The sequence below is a fragment of the Diorhabda carinulata genome, chromosome X (genome assembly GCF_026250575.1).
Source record: "Diorhabda carinulata isolate Delta chromosome X, icDioCari1.1, whole genome shotgun sequence".
Lineage (NCBI taxonomy): Eukaryota > Metazoa > Arthropoda > Insecta > Coleoptera > Chrysomelidae > Diorhabda > Diorhabda carinulata.
Window position 1 is genome coordinate 55,751,758 of NC_079472.1, and position 21,302 is coordinate 55,773,059.

The following is a 21,302-nucleotide window of genomic DNA, read 5'->3' on the forward strand; positions in this document are numbered from 1 at the left end:
CAAAATCTGTGATATTTATGGTAAAAACATTACGAAGGTTAAAATGGATTAGGGTCACGCTTCACAAATTACTGATAACTTAATTTGAAACGTGGAGAGTGAAAATGTAAAGATTTATAATATCGTCTTTATATAAAAGAGTGTTCTTTGTAAAATTGTGATCGAGAGTTTGAATTATTGTGTTTTCGCCGGGTGCCAAATAAATTGTCAGAGGAGAGTAAAGTTCGTAAATTGGTTTTTCTTTAGCGATACAACAACTAGGGCGATGATTGAAGCCATATCATCACAGGCGAGGAAAAATTTTTAACATGCGTCACACCGGAATTTTAGAAGCATTCGTCTCTAACTTAAGTGAAATGAAAGAAGCAATTTCTGCTCAAAAAATCATGTACACTGCTTGCAGTCCATGTAAGAAACAGTCGTATTTAGAGCATCTTGTGCAGAACAAAGTATGGAATGAATGCGGAGTTCGTCTAGGTACGGAAGCGGCATTAGGCCCATCAATGTTGGATGTAAATTCTGGAGGTGCATTTGGATCTGTTCTTTCGGTATGTTCCACATATTTGTCTCTTAATTGTGGGGAAATAGATTAAAAATAACAAAATTTGGAAAATCCATATCATCTTTCTTCTTATCTTCTTCGTAGTTATCTTTCGCTTTGTCTTTTTCATTATTCTTTTTGCCTGCTTTACTATCCTTTTCTTGGTAATTCATTAAAGTATGTACTAATCCAACATACAGTTCAGAATATAAAAATGAAAGAAAATATTTCCCCTTCTCGCGCTTCTAATGATTCTTAACCAATTTATCCACAAGCTACTCAAAATCCTCCACAGAATTTTCGGCATAAAACATGCAATAGAAGAACTGCGGGTATAAAATAAAAAAAAAAAATATTTGTACATTTTAAAAACTAGCCAGAAACATACCGTACCAAATATTGTGTCACATTTACATTATGTCTACTTCTGGTAATGGTTATTAAACTGTGAAAACACTCACCTGAATTCGATTTATGCATCTGACTTTTTTTCATTACTGATGACTCTTCTATATGCGATGATACTGATGACACTTTTCTGCTAGAAGCTTTACTAGATGGCTCAAATGCAAGATTTAAATGTCCATGATGATTATTAGCTAAGTCAAATGCATGATTTGAACAATGCTGAGATTGGAATGTATCCACCGCTTGGTCTGTCTGGAGTTCTTTATTCATATCTACCTGAAAAATAATAAAAACTCATCAAATAATAAGGTAATATTTCATGTATTGCAACTGATTTGCATCGTTTCCAGAAGTAAAGTGTACGTCGTTGAAAATATAGTAAGATATACAATCTCTTTTATACCGAACGGATCTTTATTAGAATCTAGGATCAAGTTCATTCTCTAGATCAAAGACTCTATATGTTTGAGGCGTGCTTTCCAATTTGTTGAATTTTAAATAAAATTAAAATGGAATTTTGAAAATATAAACAAAGATATTTTGTTTTTTGTTGATTGAAATGGCATATAAATCTAGACAATAAATATATTTTAATCTTCTGAGTTGTTATTTATATAATATTTGTAACTTTTTAACAATAAATTAACAAAAAATTAGTTTTTTTATCTTTAAATTTTTAAATAACGCATTTATATGGTTTATTAAAATAATTTTAGTAGTCTACTGTATAATAAATATTCAATTACAATAATTCAACAATTACAAACTACCCTTTATGAGGTTGATGACACAATGAAATAATTTTTAAAAAATCAAAATGATTCAGTAAAATATAAAAACGATAATTGAATATCACGTATCAATTATTTTTTACAATATACGTTTGTAATATATTTACTATAAAAAACTACCCCAACGACAAAAAATTCATTGATAAGAACATTTTCTATTAGATTGAGAAGTTTTCTATGTTTATTATGATCGGTTAGGCTAAACGTCAACCCGAATAAGGTCAACCTAATTTCCTTTAATAGGAAGAAAACACTCAACCTCAAGCCCTAACCTAATATAGCCTAATCAAGCTGGACGGGAAAGTAATTGAGAAAAAAACAGAACAGAAATATCTGAAACTCACACTAGATAGTCAACTTCTCTGGATACAAACACGAAAAGGAGATAATCAAAAGCGCTGATGATGCTTAGAAACTTCGTAGGAAGGAATTGGGGTTGTAATCCAAAGATCCTACTGTGGATGCGCACAGCAATTGTGGGACCAATCATTTCATATGAGGTACTTGTTTGAGGTACTAGAACTGGTCTGGATACCACGAGGAACAATCTCCCAAAGGCACTTGAAGTGATTCTAAATGTCCCACCTCTCCATCTAGTACTGGGAAGCGAAAAAACAGAGACGCAGAGACGGAATCGCCAAAGAAAAACCATCCCTAAAGAATAACCAAACCTGGGACATGCCTCGGGATAAATCATCGAAAAAGTATAGCTTTGAGAAAAAAATTACCTCAATACTAAGCTGTAGAAGTAAGGGAGATCAAAATACTATACAAGATAAGAACAGGAATGCCATTAAATGGTATACGGACGGATCAAAACAGCAGACAGAGCCGGAATAGGAATGTAAGGGCTCAGTACCAAACACTCTGAAAGCCTGGGCCACCCACCAAGCATTTTCTAATTAGAATTTCATGTAATTGAAACAAGTGTCTAGTTCTATCTGGAGAGGTACTATCGCAAACAGAAGAAATTGAAGGAGCTGGGCAAAAAAATAAAGTTACCCTACAATGGATTCCAAGATACACTGGAGTGGAGTGAAATGAAATAGCTGATAAGCTCGCTAAACCAGGGGAAGACTAGCCCTTCATGGGACCTGAACCCTTCTGTGGTAACAGCTATAGAAAATGTAAAGAGTACTGGAAAAAATAGGTTGAAAGAAGCAAATACAATTATGGGGACAACCTACAGGGGCTGAGACAGGCAAAAACTGTCTTGAGATGTAAGGACAACTTACGAATACTAACAAGAGTTCTGTCGGGACACTGTCGCCTCAACAAACACTTGGAGATGCTAGTCCTAACAAATTATGTTGCGTGCAGATTTCGTTGCACAGAACACTACACCTGAGTGCGTAAGAAACAGAAAACGAAGATCTTTAGCAATTAAAGTCATTCCACATTATAGACTTTTTAAAAGGAGTGGGATTGTTAGATCAGTAAATACTGGGTTCTTCAGCATTGCAGCAAGAAAGAGGAACACAATCCTTTGGGTCCTAGTTTATACCCCAAATTCATACATACATACCATGTTCATTATACAAAAAAATTTATTTGAATGCAAAGAGATTTAAAATAGATCAGAACATATCCATAAATTATTTTATTATCTGGGTCGATTCTTTTAAGTTTTCTAAATTTCATTACAAAATTCCCATCAAAATAGTTACGTGTTCTTACTAAATAACGACCCCTTAAAAGACGTGAAATCGTGTGGTTGAAGTACCTGGAAACTTATTTTAGAACAAAATTATTTTTTATCTCTCCCACTCTCTAATACATTGTATGAATTGGTATTTTCTTGAAATAATCTCAAAACATTCTTCTAATAATAATCACTAGCCATGTCAAACATGATGGAAATCGCAAAACTCGTTTTGAATTTATAACGAAAAAAACAAGAATTAGTGCGAGTTCAATTAAATCGGCTTATTTTCATCTAGGAAATGTTTTGCAAAGCTTTTACTGAAAACGAACAAATCAAATTTCTGTAACTTCATTTGAAAATATTTTGCACTATTTCACACATTCCTCACAAGTGGTACATATTACTAGGGCCCCCGCTATTATATATGCACGGGCGCTATATTTCAGAAGCGCCAAAGCCCAGGGTTAAAAAAAGTAATTACTAACGGTGAGGAGAAATTTTTAACCAAAACTGACTATGAACACCGAGATGAGACCCTTCATAAACGAAAAACCACCTTTAAAATTCGTTTTTTCTTAAAAATTATAAATAAACTTAAGTCCTCTAAAATATCGATTTGACTGATTAAATGAGTATGATAACATTTTCGGTTTCAAATTGAGTGGCAGCGATTTTTTAAAACGTTTTTTTTTTCTGGAAGAACGACTGAATTAGTTTTTTTTTAATTTTTGTAAGATTTATAAAAAATTAACGTTTCAATTTAACTTCAGTCTTTATCAAAATATTTTGATAAAGGCTAAAGTTGAGTCATATATAAACATTATAGGCAATATTTATGTTATTTGTTTCTAAAAAAATGTGATTTTTAGTTTTAGCTTATTTTATAGTATTTATAAACAACGTGTCTATACCTCATTAGTTAAATAAACGCTTCAAAATGGATGTAAACAAGAATTTATTTTGTTTATTTTGATTCTGTTTGGTCAATTTTTATATTTTAATCTACAAATAAATGTGACTTCTAGTTCAGTTCAGTTTTTTGTTTTATTTCAATAAAAAAATTATCCAAAATGCCTCAGGAATGCCAAAATAGTTTTTTGCACACAGCCGCCAGTAGTCTTTACGGGGGCCCTGCATACAACGCTGATATTAATTCCATTCATGCTGACATTGCCGGCAATGCAGAAATCGAGCAATCGCATTAATCGGAATTAGAAATTATTACAGAAACAGAAGAGGTCGTAGAAGAGCAGCTGGAAGGAGTATTAGCGGAAAATCATGATAATAGTCAAGAAATTTCATGTTCAATATGCAGTACTTGTTTCAATCCCGTGAATGAAGAAGGTTTCGATGTTGGAAACCCATGTTCGGAAAATATTTACAGTTTTTGCACTAGAAACAGAAACGTAGCAATGGCAAGAAAAGCTACAGACGAAACGAACTAAAGTAATATTAGATAGCATCCATCTAAAACCGAAAATTAGATCAACAATAAGAATTCCCGTTCCAGACGTCGATCGAGGCAGAGGAAATGCTAGGTCAGTTTTAGCTGTAGTACTGGAAGCCACATAAGATGAGTTTTACCGCTTGAGAAAAAAACAAGGAGTGATACCAAAATTTTGAAAATTGAAGAAGTTTCCAAAGACAGGGAAATACGTCTTAGATCGGTGGCTACTACTCAATCGACAGGACATGGGCAAGGTTTTAAAAAATGTAATTGTAAGGGTAAATGTCAATAAAAGAAATGTGCTTGTCAAAAAGGTAATGTTTTATGTAATTCTAAATGCCATAATAGCTTAAGTTGTACAAACAAATAAAAAAAATGAAATGTCCTGATTTGTATTCTTTGCGTACGTATTTTTATGTATAACTCATTTCTTTAATAAATAAATAAAAAAATTGTGTTTAAATATCTTAGAAATATACATATGGCGTAGGTTCAGCTGGGCCGTATATAAATAGACTAGACTTTTTACAAACGGACTAGACAGTTCATTAAAACACAAGCTTCTTACACATATAGACTAATATCCTCAGTCCTTTTCTATACGGACTAGTCCTTTTATATATGGTCTATTTTTCATAAACGGTCTGTAACATATATAACTATAACATATTATACATCCTAACATATTACTATTTAGGGGATATATTTGGTTATACCGCTATATTCTATTCAATCCACCTTTAACATATGTGCTAGTTATCCATCACTCCGTTTAACATTGAACTAATTATCATTTTACGATTCAATGTGGATTGATGCTTCACTATAAGTATTGTGTGGAAATTGATTTTCCTACGTGTACATAATAATTGGTAATTCAATCAGAAACAGAACTTGTGCCGTTTTGGGCAGAGAAGTTGACAAAATTCACACGTATAAATATTAAATTAATTTAACTTACATTCACTTGTTCTATTATTCCAAATACACACTTCAAATTATATTGAAGTTGAAGTTAAAACTTTACCTCGCTAATTATGCATATTGATATTGAATGACAAATTCTTCCCGTATCACAAAAACATGTAAGTACCTTATCACGATGAAAAATTTTTATAATATATTTAAATATCGTATTATTAGTAAATACAAAACTGTTACATATTTTTATAAAATATTATGTCGATGTTAATATATCGAAATAATGATGTGTTATCGAGTTTACGTGACTTTAATAAACCATAAAGCAATATTATGTGACTAGAATATTATGTCTTTTTCACAAAATACATTATGATTCTATCATATTCCAAGTAGTACTTCATTGAGAATTTAAGCAAAAAAAAATGATATTAGGTTAATTTCAGACTTTTTATGTATACAGAGAGATGTATAGAATAAATACTATATGAAAAAACCTGAAACAAGTCGATTTTTATTCTTGACAATTGACAATTTACAGTATGAAAATATTATCCCCTTTCTGCGTAGCACCCTCTGAATTATGAGCACCACCTCGAAAATTTTAAATAAAATAGGGGATCGTGTGGCACCTTGGTGGTAAAGGATTTTAGTCCTCTGCTCATCAATATAAAGTTTTTCAAATTTGGTGCAATCCTCCTCGAAAACACGAATCGAGAGAGAAGACTGAAGAGGACTAAGCCTTTTGAGTTAGTTATGTAAGTTATTAGTGTAAAAGCAGAGAAAAGTTCCGAATTTTACATATTACTGAGTAATACCCTTAGTTTATAGATATTTATAGTAGGATAGAACAAAATTGCTCATTGATCGTAATACTCGTGATGACCAGATCACAATGTGAAATTTTGATAATGTCTCTATCACAATACTTTGCGTAGAATGAAGATAATAATGTAAAATGTACTTTACAATTACAATAACCGGCGATTTTGGAATCATCGTTCAACATTTTGTATAACCTCAAGGGTAATATTACTCAAAAAGCCAAATAAACAATTAATATGAATCTAGTAGGTTGCTGTCTTTTAGGTATTTGAAGTTACTAAAAGACATCAGAATAATATTTGTTCGAATATTAAATTCAATTATGGTTCATTTGTACGAGACTCAAAGAATAGACATTTTTACTATGATTGGTTGTAACAATAAAAAATCTCGTTTCGCAGTTAGCAAAATTGAGAAACATTTTCTTGAAACTGGACATGTTAACGATATTGGGAAACGAGGTAAAAATGTTCGATTCACTGATGAAAAAAAGTTAGATAGAGATTGAGGAAAATCCGCATGAGACAACTCGAGAACTTATCGCCGATAATGATGTAACATAGAGAAAAATACCACCTTCACAAAGTTCAGTTGGTTCAAGAGTTAATTGAAGATAATCCTGATAGAAGGCAAGAATTCTGTGTTTTGATGATGGATAGAATTAACGCAGATTTGCATTTCATAAACAAAATAATTTTTTTTCTGATGAAACGACTTTTCATTTGAACGAAACGGTAAACAAAGTATTGAAGCAGAGAAAATCCTCACTAGATGTGTGATGCTCACACTCAATATCCTAAAAAAGTGAACGTTTGGGTTGGTTTCATTAATAATAAAATTTTATCTAGATTTTTTGATTAACTTCTCAGTGTCTACATTAGAAAGACTTTTTTCTGATGTTAATCATCCAAATGAAATATATCAATCAATTCACTACCAACAAGACGAAGCTCCGCGTACAGCTAGCAATTATTTAAAGGGGTTTTTTCCCAATAGCTGGACTGGAAGACATGGAACGATCGAATGGCCGGCTAGATCCCAAGATTTGACTCCTCTGGTTTACTTATTATGGGGCTGTACAAAATACAAATACAAAAAGTATATTTTGATATACCAGTCAATATTGTAGATTTAAAAGTTAGGATAACGGAAGAAATTAACAAAATAACCCCTGAGATATTCCTGGTTTCTTGTTGATATCTATGCCTGTCACCATATCCTAATATCATTGAATTCGTTCTTTTTCAGATAAATGATTTGTTGTGACTTTCAATAAACACAACTCCGAAATTATGGCATTTAGTTAAAGGATCTTTTTAATGAAAAATAATAAATATTTCTTGATAATTTTGAAAAAGATCTGTAACAATGTGAATACCACCATAATACTGGCCGCATCACAAGATCTTTGTACACAAAAATGTTTAAAAATCGTTCTTCTCCATCCTCATCACATGTCCGTACCAGAATAAGTCGACCTCTTCTTCGTTGTATATCTTCATTTCGTATATGTTCTGTTATGTATGTCCCAGCGGTGTTTCCACTGTTCGAAACATCGTTTGAACTCATCTTTAGAGATGGCTGCAAGCATTTGTCTCGTTATTTTCTTGATGTCTCAATGTTTTAAAATCGCCGTCCTTTCATGCCCCTTTTCATGCCACGTCAGGCGCGTAAGATGCGTGGGGGCAGCAGAACCAAGTTATTTTTAACCAAAAATTGGCTAACAGTGATGGCTGAGTGTGCAGGTGTGTTGTCATGGTGGAATAACCAGTCACCTGTTTGCTGAACCGAGCTCCAAGATATTCCAATGATTTCAGACAGTTGATCTATTGTCTGTCGACGGTCTGTGCGCACAAGCTGTCGAATTCTTTCATAAATCGACATTTCGCCATTTTTAAATCGAAAAAACCACTCATACACTTGAGTTTTCACCATAGCATCATATTTGTAAACAGTTTTCAACATTAAATCAGTTTCAGCGGCGTTTTTACCGAGTAGAAAACAACAGCGGCACGCTGCTTACTTAAATTTGCCATCATAAAAAAACGAAGCGCAGTGAAACACCACTAGCAGGTCAACGGCCCGCGCGGCACTGAACTGGTGACGAGTTGCGCTAGGCAGGCCCTAGCGGCAGAAATCAATACTACAAAAGCTCCACCCATTGCAATGCTATTCCGGTTACTTTTGGGTACCTCCTCGTAATCACAGTTCTCAATATAGGCGTCGAAAAAAACTAGCAATTTTCTTTTTCTTCTGAAATATCTAGCGCTAGAAATATTTATTCCCAGGTATATCTTCGATTACTTTATATAAGACCAATTATGTAAATAGTTATGCACAATAAGCATTTTTTGCTTGGTGTGTATCTGGAAATATAAATAAAGAAGACTATAAAACTAATAACGTTAAAAGTGAGTACACCGGTTTTTCTTGATATTCTAAAAGAACTTGATTGTGCATTCAAAAACATGGATAGTGACCTTCAGAAAATATTTTCTGTTATAACAAACAGAATATCTAGTGTGGTAGAAAAAAAACATCTTGGCAGAATATTTCACATTCTCTGACTGAATTTCACTGTAAAATACATTTTACAATACATTGTTGCGTGTATAATGTCCGGAATAAAATTATTTCTCTTCAAACAGCAACTATAAAAAACACTAATTTCACATTTCTCGTATTTGAAATCCTTAACAGCATTCCTACTCAACTTGGAATGGAATCTCGACTAGTTTTTTTATTATGTGGATGAAAATTCTTTCCTTAGCTATTTGGCGTTTCCTGGACCCATCGTAATCCAAATTTTTAGAGATACTAGATATTTTTTTTTCTTATTGATGTAGTTATGTATCATTGTTTCGGGACTATTTCGAGAATTCGATTAAAACGAATTTGTGAAATATTATTGAAATGTTTAATGCTTTTAGGCATTGTAACAAAAATAGCACATTTTTCCAACTAGGAGACAATCTTTTTTGGCTTACTTCAAAAAAAAAATTGACTAGCTGTTAATGCCCTACATTCGAGGGCCTGATGAGGTGAGAAACAAATATAAAATAGAAATTACTAAACATAACAAGTCTTCTTGAGATCCTAGTTGATTCAAATCACTACAATTTTCACAAAAATTGTAATCGATGTAATTCATCAATGTCAACTCCTTCAAGAGCAATACAATCATTCCAACGCTTCTCCAACTTCTCGATGCCGTGCTTGTAGAAGGATTTGTCTTTTGCCTCAAAATAGGCTCCAATTTCAGCAATTGCTTCTTCATTTGAGCCAAATTTCTTACCAGTGAGCATTTTTTTGAGATCAAAGAATAGCCAGTAGTCACTGGGGGCCAGATCTGGACTATATGGTGGATGAGGAAGCAATTCGATGTGTAATTCATCAATTTAATCATCGTTGCCATAGACTTGTGAATCGATGCATTGTCTTGGTAGAATAGTGGTTTTTTTCTTCATCATATGAAGCTATTCTTTATCAATTTTTTGCCTACAATTGATACAACAACTCTATGAAGTATTCGCTATTGATTATCTCTCCTTTTTGGAGATAGTTGATGAACAATATTCCATGAGAATCCCATAATTCTTACATAACATAACTTTCCCAGTTATGTATCTTTTTTTACGAAATCGTTTTAAATCCATTTTCTCGAAAATAACAAAAATAGTTTCACTTAAATGGCTACTCCCTTCTGACTGATCGGAATGTCATGAAATTTTACAAATAGTATTTGGAAAGTTAGTACTTCATAAACGTCATATGAATTTGAAAATGGCAGCACCATCTGTGTCAATCACACGACTTATTGAGTGATGTAATATTTTGGTACACATCGTTTGCAAGCGTACTTGGTCTTTCGATATTTTCTCCTGGTGCACTCCGAACAGTTTGTTATAGTTCTTGACGTGTTCTTCTATAGTTTAATATGTGATTCACTAAATAAGTCATGCGAGGTTTGTAAAAATCTCTTCGAGTTTCCTTTGCGATTTCTTACGTGATCTGAGCTCTAATCAATTCTCATACCACTTCTGGTCGACTGTTGTTATTGAACATAAATAAACTCATAGCGTTAGTTCCTGCATCACTGAGCATTGATAAAAACAAAGGGAATGGTCTTCATTTGAGGTTTATGATATTACCTACTATCAAATCATTTTTATAGGTAACGTCTAAACTCCATCTACGTGATATTTCATAGTATTCGCGCGGAAATATAGAATATATAAACAACTTTTTTTTCGTTTGTTCGGGTTTATTGAGTCCCACGTGGTTCACGAAAGTTTAATAAGCCTACTAGAGTCATCTAAAAAAGTATATTTGGTGTAATCTCATTATTTACATTTCTTCATCATTTCCTCATTAAAATACACACGCCTGTCAAGGTTATCTTGTAAAAGCTTATCGACAAGATATACCTTCCAAGGGAGGTAATTTTCTGTTCTTCACCAGCTTCAAATAATTCGTCTGACCACTTCTGGGCAAGTTCTTAAATGTTTCATGGTCTCAAAATTTGTGGAAGTTCTTACTAACACCCTGTGAAATGTGATATTACGGATATTTTACATTAAATGATGTACACATTTTTCATTGTATCCTAATTTTCTAATGAAATTGAGTTTCAATACATTTTTTCTCTGACAATACCATTTTCGTGTGATAATCTAAGAGAGAAAGTTAATAGACTACATCTTTCATTATCTTTCAATTGAATTGTGCACAGAAATGCTGAAAAGTGCGCCAAAATATTAATGAATATAATAAATTGTTAGATTGCGTCAACAATTTCCATCACTATTAACCTATAAAATTTGGTGTTCAAACTACATAAACCCGCTTCTAGTTAATACATCCTCATTCAGAATTTACCTAAATCACCGCCAAGAAGATTATGAAATTTCCATAACACTCGTAGATAGATTGAAAAATATATTCTGCCAATCTAGTTCCTTTCGCAAAATTTAATTGATGTCATCTCCTCGCACGAACAGTAAAAACAGCTGACAACAAGGCAACAAAATTATAAGTAGCATGTCAATTACTAGCACAGAGGCAAGTTAGTTATTAATTAGTATTAATGTTCTAGCAACTACTTTTTGTAATTTATTTATCTCGTTGCGGTTTTCTTTTTTTACATTTCTTCAAATACTCCTTCCAAAAACACCGATAGTGATAATAACCATTTACTGCTCTAATATACCTATATCGCCTCTGGGCTTGAACTTTTGATTCTTAAGATGTTAATTTTAAGTTTCAAATTTGAAAATAATACTTTTTACATTTATATTATATACAGAAGCTTAAGAACTAATAGTGTGCTTTTGAATTTGAACATCCAAGGCTTCTTCAGCCTTCATTTACTATTAAGGAGTAAAGCGAAGCCATTTAGTTTTTCTTCAGTCATTGAGCTGCGTAAATATGTTTTTCAGCGACTCAAAGCTGAAAAAAATCGCTCTACTCTATTGGTAGAAACAAGAAAGGTGCATAAGATTTGAAGTTATCATTATCAAGCCTTTCAATCCCATGTGGATTATGGCTATCGCTTTTGGCGCTGAATCCTTTTTTTGAGGTGGATTACTCTTCGTTTTCTAATTTTTATTTTCTTCGTAGTTTGTTGTTGGTTTTACTTGCTTTTGTTATTATTTTCCATTCTTTTCGGTTTCGGCAGTTTTCTATATTGAGTGCTCTTATGTCCTCCTCTATTTCATTTCTCCAAGTATTTCTCGACCTGCCCCTTCTCCTTGGCCACAATGGAATCCATTCCGTTATTCTTTCGATTATTTCAATTGTGTCCGGCCCAGTTATGCCTTTACGCTTTCATGTATCTCTCCTTCCCCAGTTCTCTCTCTATCTCTTCGTTTCTCTTTGCTCTTCTTTCTCCTTTCCTTGTTATGTTTAGGCCTGTTATAGTTCTCATCTTTTTTTCGGTTCTTTTAAATTTTTCTTCTTCTCTTTCGTTTATTACTGTTGTTCCCATCGCATATGTGATTACTGGTTCTTATTAGGATTTTGTACATTTTTATTTTGTTTTGTTTGGTTATGTTTTTGTTTTTAGTAGATTCTTGTGTCTTCCATAGGCTTGATAGCTATTTTGTAACCTATCCTTCATCCTCTCTCTGGTTGTTTGTCCCAACGCTTGAACTTTTGATTCCTAAGATTTCACAGAAACTTAAGAACTAATAATTTGCTTTTGAATGTAAACATCCAAGACATCTTCAGCCTTCATTTTGCTAGAAATATACTATTAACCATTATAGCGAGACTATTTAATCTTTCTTCAGTCATTGAGCTACGTAAATATGTTTTTCAGAAACGCAAAACTGAAAAAATTCGCTCAACTCTACTGGTAGATACATGAAAGGTGCATAAGAGTTGAAGTAGTACTCTTATTTTCAGTTTTTGACATCCAATTTTGTTTCCTAATTTGCAGCTCACTTTTCAGGGCACAAAAACAAAGAAAAGTTTCTTTATATTTGATTGATTGAATTTGTATGTATGCATCATTCAAATCTAGTATTACCAGGTGCTGAAGCTTTCGTATATATTCTATCATCTTCTTGGAGAACCTTACTGTCAGTTCATTTATTACAAAATCCAGAAACGGAATCTACACCGTGAAGCAATATTTTTTTGTCTAATTGTTCTAGGTACTTGAATTACTGTGCCCATTTTTTCCGCTAAGTTAACCGCTTTGTTAGAAAGTTACATAGAGATGTCAGCTCTGTTGACTTGTTCTTCCCCGATGCTATGTATCGTAGCTTCTACAAGCTGAAAATCTTTGAGCACATCCATGTACTCTGCTCGGAGTATCACTCAACACTATGGTAATAAGAATGATCAAGATGTTTATACTCATATTATTATTAATTGTATTAATCAATCTTCTGTAACGTGAAACACTAAATAAAACTATATAGGTGTGTCAAATATATCAAAATATCATTCACGATCGAAATCTACATTATCGACGACTACGCTAGATTTCTACCTGACCAATGGTTCGCAGTTGGATATGAGGATGGTGCCAGTTATACAACTCTGATAAGACGTTAAACGTCGAAACCATTCAGTTATTACAAATCTTTTCTTGTAATTGTGAGCCATTGGAGATGTTGATATCGACAAAAAAGTTTATTGATATCACGCTCTTCATAGGAGTTGTAATTCAATATTCGCATTAGCGAGAAAAGTAGTTGTTTTCTCTTTTTAGAAACTTCATATAACTTATCCAATGGAATTTTCGTCGCCCCATATAATCAGCTGTATTAGCGATCACACCAAGAGTTTGACTCTTTGAAACAGTTTCATGTAATTTACTTTTATTCACCATATCCTATACGGTAGGACCCACGTATCCATTTCAATAGCGAAACTAATGACCAACCAGTTAACTGATATTTCGCAAGTTACAGTCTCTGAAATTCATCTAAAATTCATAGACATTTCAAATAATTTTGAAACCACATTGCGTTAAGGATGATATGGAAGTAAATATTTTGTTGTGTTGGTCTAACAGAGTTTTGTCTCATAATCACATGAAACTACTAGTTGAAATAATATCATAAAAAGAAACTCCAACTTTTGCACAAGGTAATTTAAGACGATCCACACGATGTAATGTAATTCTATAATAAAAGACTGATGAATGAATTAAACAGAAATGGAACATCATTAGGTATATTTTTTCTAATAAATTATCATTCACCTTGAACTGGGAGGTGAACGGACAAAACTGTATATATTAGAGAATCGTGATTGGATACGTGTGATATAAATTCAATACATCCTCCAAAGGTGACTATTAATGCAAGTCTCATATTATTTATAAATAAAAATGGGGAAGCATCTATCAAAACGAAGTGTTACTTGAGATAACTAGCCTACAAGGTGTGAAAATTTAATGATGAGACTGATTTTTTGGATTAGTTTGATATTAGTAGACTTAAAATTGTATAATGTTGCCTTCGTAGTAATTTTCTTAGGAAACCACGAAGCGCTGTAGACGGTTCTATCACTTCTCTTAGCAGTAGTAGGACCCTGATACAGAGTTAGCTTTCTGCTGGTCGGTTGCAAACATTTCAATGAGTCAAAAAATTACATTCCATTAAATGAGTTTTCATTTAAAAAAAAAAAGTGGAAAAGGTCACTTCTGGTGAATAAGGAGGTTAAGCTAAAGCTACAGGAATGTTTTAGTGACCAAAATCGCGTTTATTGGAATTGCGCAGATCTTTGCCTCCCAGTTCATCAATTAAAATCTGCTGAAGAATAGCATCTCTATCATCCAATGTTTCATTTTAATTGGTATCTGACGATCTAATAGGATGAATTTCCGGGTTCTGTCGATATTTCCGTTGGTTTTTATATTGCTGTGTTTCATCTTCCATTGACTCTTACCCTTTGTGCCGTTATCAAAATACTTTCTCTGTAGGACCAAACTTTGCCAGAAATTCCGTGGTATTATATTCAAATCTATCGCAAAATTTGATAGCATATCTTTACTTGAAATTGGTGCCAGCGTTTTAAGAACGATACGTTATCACATCGTATAACGTTGAAAAGTTACTTGATCGAAGTTTTTTTGAACAAATGGATTGGACAATAAAATAATATCTAGTAGGCTGCTTGATCGACAGTACTGATATCGTTAAAATTTTATCTACGATTATCTTGAGAACAAAGAATATGTACACAGCACTAGCATTGCAGATCTCAAGTAAAACTAAAAAAAAATTATCATGTTTCACATAAAGCTTTGTACAACGTTTGACATGTGTAGAAATATAGTAATATGGTCAGTAGCAAGATAGACCGGTTCTAAAAATTTGTTTGATATCAAATCAATTGTATATATTGGAGAAAAATTATAAATACGAGGCACATTCAGAAAGTTGATTTCCCCATTGACACTTTTATGAAGATATTTGTTGGTAACAAATACAGCAATGTTCCAGCTATTTTTCAACCAACAACAGAATTGTCACACTTGTCGTATCATAATTTCCAACTTTTGTATCCTACTGTTGTAGAACTCTGCCGCCTGTGAATCACTGTATCTTTAGATCTTCGACGTTGCCAAAATGCATACCGAAGGACAGAAATTTCTTGAGAAAACATGAAAATCGCTAGGAACAAGATCATGAGGCTGGTATGGCATAAACTCCCAGCCATATTCCGTTAAAATAGTGTGTTAAGATTTTGAACAAATGGATTGGACAATGAAATAATATCTAGTGAGCTGCTTGATCGTCAGATCTGATATCCTTAAAATTTTATCTGCGAATATCTCAAGAACAAAGAATCTGTACACACCACTAGTATTGCAGACCTCAAGTAAAACTAAAAAAATTTAAAATCTTCCACACAAAATTTTGAACAACGTTTGATATAAGTAAAAATATAGTAATATGGTCAGTAACAAGATAGACAGGTTCTAAAAATTTGTTTGATATCCAATCAATTGTACATATTGGATGAAAATTTTTAATACCAGGTACATTCAGAAAGTTGATTTCCCCATTGACACTTTTAGGAAAATATTTGTTGGTAACAAATAAAGCAATGTTCCAGCTATTTTTTAACCAACAACAAAATTGTGACACTTGTATCATAGTTTCCAACTTTTGTATCCAACTGTTGTAGAACTCGGCCGCCTGTGAATCACTGTATCTTTAGATCTTCGAAGTTGCCAAAATGCACACCGCGAGACAGAAATTTCTTGAGAAAACATGGAAATCACTAAGAACAAGATCATGGGGCTGGTATGGGAAAAAACTTCCAGGCATATTCCGTCAAAATAGATGTGCCAAGATGTATTGGACTAGCACGGAATATGTAGTAAACATTCCACTTCTCTTGTTTGATAACATTTCCGCTTTGTTCCATACAATGCGTTTTGTATTCTAGAGCTTCATCACTGGCGGCGGAAGAACAAATAAATTTCCCATTTCCCACAACTAGCTACTTCTCTGGCTGGCATTTGATCGAAACGTCACAGATCTATTACGCATGTACTATTGACATATCTAGTTACATTTACTCTAAATGGGAAAACTTACTTTCTGGATGTGCGACGTATTTTCACCCACTATTATTCATATTGGAGTTTCCGAAATATGAAATATACTACCGAATATGCTAGACTTACTTGAATTTTCCTGTATAATCAAATCTACTTATTGAACTACACAAATCTCAAAAATAAGAAATAAAATTCATTCCATAAGTGATTTCCACACTATATAAGTGAGAATCCAAATCCACTGATTAACTGAGTATCAATATTCCAAATCGCAATTAAACTAATCTAATTCATATTTTCAGTTAGCATTGAGGTAAACAAAAACGAAGACTTCTTGACCTAATTGCAAACACCTTATCTTTTAGACGATTTCTGATAGTAAAAATTATCTGCAATCTATTATAAAACTGCTATGTACTTTATTTATTGATCTTCTATATGATTTTGTGATTTATGTCAAAACTGTTGACTTTTCTTGTTATTTATAAGTGTACGTAATACAGGGTGAAAGAACCAAATGGAATAAATTTCGTTAAACACAAACCAAAAATAAAAAATGGTACTACCACTATTATATGTCAAGTTAGGTAATTTGTCAAAACATTGGATAAGAAAAGAGATTACTTTGAATATATTTATAGAAAATTTCCAAAGTTTAGTGGGAAAAAGGCAAAGCCATTCATTGAAGATATAAATTCCGTCAAAGGTATAATTGTTTCTGAAGTGAATCTTGGAAGGATTTTGTACTAAGGTCAGATATATCCAAATTAAATATAAAGCACGAAACTATAAAGAATGTGGAAAGAAACATTTTCGACGTGCTCAAATATAAACCGGAATTTTTGAATAAATGCGCAAAAGATTCAGTGTCATAAAAGTAGCTGCACTGTATGTTAAACCTAGCTTTTAGTGTACTTATAACTATAAGCGAGAAGGATGCACCACTGTCTGTTTCGCAACGCATCTTTATTAATTTTTGTGTGTGTTCCTTTTCCGAAAAGGTTTAGAAGTGGTAGCAAGCTGAATTGGACATCGGCATAGGTAGTACTGAGCAAATAATTCGTGAACGGATCGGTAACCGCAAATTTCAGCCAGATGGGTGCAAATAATTCTGAATTATGAGCAGAAATTCACCAGACGAGACTTGGGTACACGACGAAGGTTACATTGTCAGCAGGGAAGCTGTAGAAAACCGTGCTCTGAAACATGAAAGGAGTTATTGCGGTTGATTTTCCAATTGAGCAGTGAACTGTAAATGCGCAGTATTACAGTAACCTCTTAAAAAACACGTTAATACCTAGATCAACACGACGCGATATTCCAATCCGAAGACCACATACAGCTCGTCTTACGATATAAACATTGAACGAATTGGGTTGAGAAACATTGAAACATCTTCTTTGTAGCTCTAATTTGTTGCCATGTGACTATTCTTTATTTAGTCTATTGAAAAAGGTCGAGAGATTTTTTCGAAAGCGGTATCTGAAAGCTTCTGGAGAAGTGGTAAAAGTGTGTAGTATGTGACGGAGACTATCTAGAAAAACTTTAAAAAAATTCAGGTCTGTAAATTAATAATAAAATTTTTTATAGCCTAATTGGATTTATATTTGAACCACCCTCGTAGTAACAAATATGCTAATTAAGTCATCTTGGTTTTTTGAATAATTTAGGATACTATTGTTAAGAGCAAAAAGAGAGATTTGGGGAAACCGTTAAGTAATGGCAGATTTTCCTTCAAAGAAGAAAACCTTATAGAGGGCTTTCCATTAGTTTATAACATGAGTTTTTGAGATTATCTATCTATTATTTCGTTGCGATACGAGTTTCAGAAAAGTAGCTTGATATTATAATATTGAAAAGATTTTTTTAGATTTTTTTTTTAATTCGTAAGTGACGGTGATATTCAAGTCAAATAAATGCAATAATTTTCAATCTCAAGTGTGTTCTATTCAATACCATATGATTCCAGCAAACTTTTCATTCACCATACGTTCAAAATTGTTCAAAGATACTTATGCATCGCCCAAAAAAACTCAAAGCAAAATCATTTATCGTTTCATGAATCACGTACAGAGATATGTCTGAAGTTAATCATATACCAAAGGTAAATAAACCATTGTTGACCAGTGATTAGAATAAAAATTACTTATCATCCATATATTCGTCAGACATCAATATACTTTACTTTGTATTATGACAGAAGTATGAACTTTCTTTTCACTTCCTTGATGTTTGTAATTTCATATTCTATTCATGAATGTGATTTATTTGACAACATTATAGCTACGAGGGGATTATGTTTATCAATAAGTGGAAAAGTTGTATCCTGAGAGGACTCCATGGAATGATTTTTGAGCGATTTCTTTAATAAAATTGGTAGCCTTTTGTTAAGTGATCGGTAAATGAAAATGTAAAAGTATAAAGCAAATATTTCAATGGAATGGCATACAATATTTTGCACAAAACGTTAGATATAAAGATTGTCAGAACTGTGAGTGTTGCGATTGCTTAATATCGACGAAAAGCTCGCTATCAATAAAAATTCCTAAGAATGTTATATAAGTGTAGTTATACTAGTAATTTTTTAACTTGATATGTCATAGTTAATAAAACTTGAATGCAGCATTATAGCCCAGAAAGAAAAATAGAATCAAAACAATGGACCCCATCCGAAGTGCATGATCACAAGAAATCAAGAATCATTTTTCAGCTACACTGCTCTGTGAATCCAAAAGTGGAATCTTGATCAAAACTATAAAAATGGATAATGATAACTATCCAATATTATGTTATTAAGTGACAATTGTTGATAACAGACTCATAGAAAAACGAACACATTTGGTAATGTGAGGAGTTAACAAATACGTATTATGCAAAATATTTTCGTGCAGAAATATGTCTGATATAGATAATAATTCCTTATCATTCATGTATTCGTTAGACATTCATATATTTTACTCTGTATTATGAAAGAAATATGAACTTTCTTTTCACTTCCTTGATGTTTGTAATTTCATATTCTGTTCATGGAAGTTATTTATTTGACATTATAGCTATGAGGGAGTTGCGTTTATCAATAAGTTGAAAACTTTCGATATGTAAACCTGAAAAGACTCCTTGGAATGATTTTTGAGCGATTTTTTTAATAAAATTGGTAGCCTTGTGCTAATTGATCGGCAAATGAAAGTGTGAAAAGTATAAAGAGAATATTTCTACGGAACGGAATACAATATTTGGCACAAAACGTCAGATACAAAGATTGTCTTAATGGTGAGTGCTGCGAGTGCTTAATAAAGATGAAAAAGATCGCTAACAATAAAAATTCCTAAGAATGTTGTATTAGTGTAGTGATACAAGTGATTTTTTACAAAAACAAAAATACAATCGATAAAATGTACTCCATGAAAAGAGCATGATCTCAAGAAAGCAAAAACCATTTTTTCAGCTACACTGCTCTGCAATCTTTATCAAAACTATATAAAGAGAAAATCATAACTATCCAATATTATTTTAATTAAGTGATAATTGTTGATAACAAACTCATAGAAAAACGAGCACTTTTGGTGATGGAGAGTTAACAAAACTGTATTGTGCAAAATATTTTCATTAATTTCATGTATAAATATTTCTGATATGGATAATAATTACTTATCATTCATATATTCATCAGACATCCATATATTTTACTTTGTATTAAAACATAAAGATGAACTTTCTTATCACTTGTTTAATGTTTTTAATTTCTTATTCCATTCATGATTATACCTACATATATGATATATCTAGGAGGAGGTTACGTTTATCAAAATGTAGAAAACTTTCGATATGTAAATATTATCCTGAAAGGACTCGGTTACATGGAATGATTTCTAAGCTATTTTTTTTAATAAGATTCTTGTTATATTTTTCACAAAAGTTATATATGAAGATTGTCTGAGTGTGTTAGGTGGGTACCGCGATCGCTTAATACCGATAAAAAGCTTGTTAACATTGAAAATGTTTTGTCGGTATCTCTATACAATATATCACTATAGATAAAACTTGAATGCAGCAATATACCCCCGAAACAAAAATACAATCGAAATAATGTCCTCCATCCAAGGGGTGATTCCATAAGCGGAATCTTTATCAAAAATATAAAATGGTGAAATGATAACTATACAATATTATGTTAATCTTCTAACAATTTTTGATAAAAAATTTCTAGAATAACATATTTACTTATATTACATACAAGCGTATTGTGTGAAATATTTTTTTGATGGTTTGATAAAATTATAAAGTCGGAAGATTATGTTAAAAAATAATTTGTTTCACAGTATGTGATATTATAGTTTTAGACAATCTTATAACAACAATTTTAGTTATATTAGTATTCAATGGAAATGGACAATAGCCTGATCATATCCATTTCGGTCTACGTAATTTGACTTAAATAATTGGATGTATGGGTGAGATATAAAAAAGATAGATGATGAATTAATCAAAGTAATTCTTTCACAATCTGTTAGTAATTAAAAATATAAATATTACTCACCAACGCCTAACAGAACAACGAATGAAGAATCATATATTATGAAATTGAAATATTTAGTTACACTATCATACAGCTAGAATATCTTTCACTTTCGTCATACGACTTGTTAAGGAAAACTAATTAGAATTCAATACACCACATGATTCTTCAATGTTCCAGT

The 21,302-nt window shown here is 32.4% G+C and overlaps 1 protein-coding gene across 2 annotated transcripts in view; it reads right to left on the reverse strand.

Annotated features, from left to right (window-relative positions):
• Positions 1 to 21,302, reverse strand: part of LOC130902299 (sodium/hydrogen exchanger 9B2-like) — a 38,523-nt gene that overhangs the window by 9,001 nt on the left and 8,220 nt on the right. The window contains exons 1-2 of one of the 2 annotated variants that reach the window (XM_057814323.1): positions 5,794 to 5,944; positions 1,003 to 1,225 (exon numbers count right to left, since the gene is read on the reverse strand). In XM_057814323.1, coding sequence (XP_057670306.1) covers positions 1,003 to 1,219 — 217 coding nt within the window. In that variant the 5' untranslated portion in view covers positions 1,220 to 1,225; positions 5,794 to 5,944. Of the gene's footprint in view, positions 1 to 1,002; positions 1,226 to 5,793; positions 5,945 to 21,302 lie in introns of those variants that run through there. The other variant, XM_057814322.1, reaches the window with a different exon arrangement.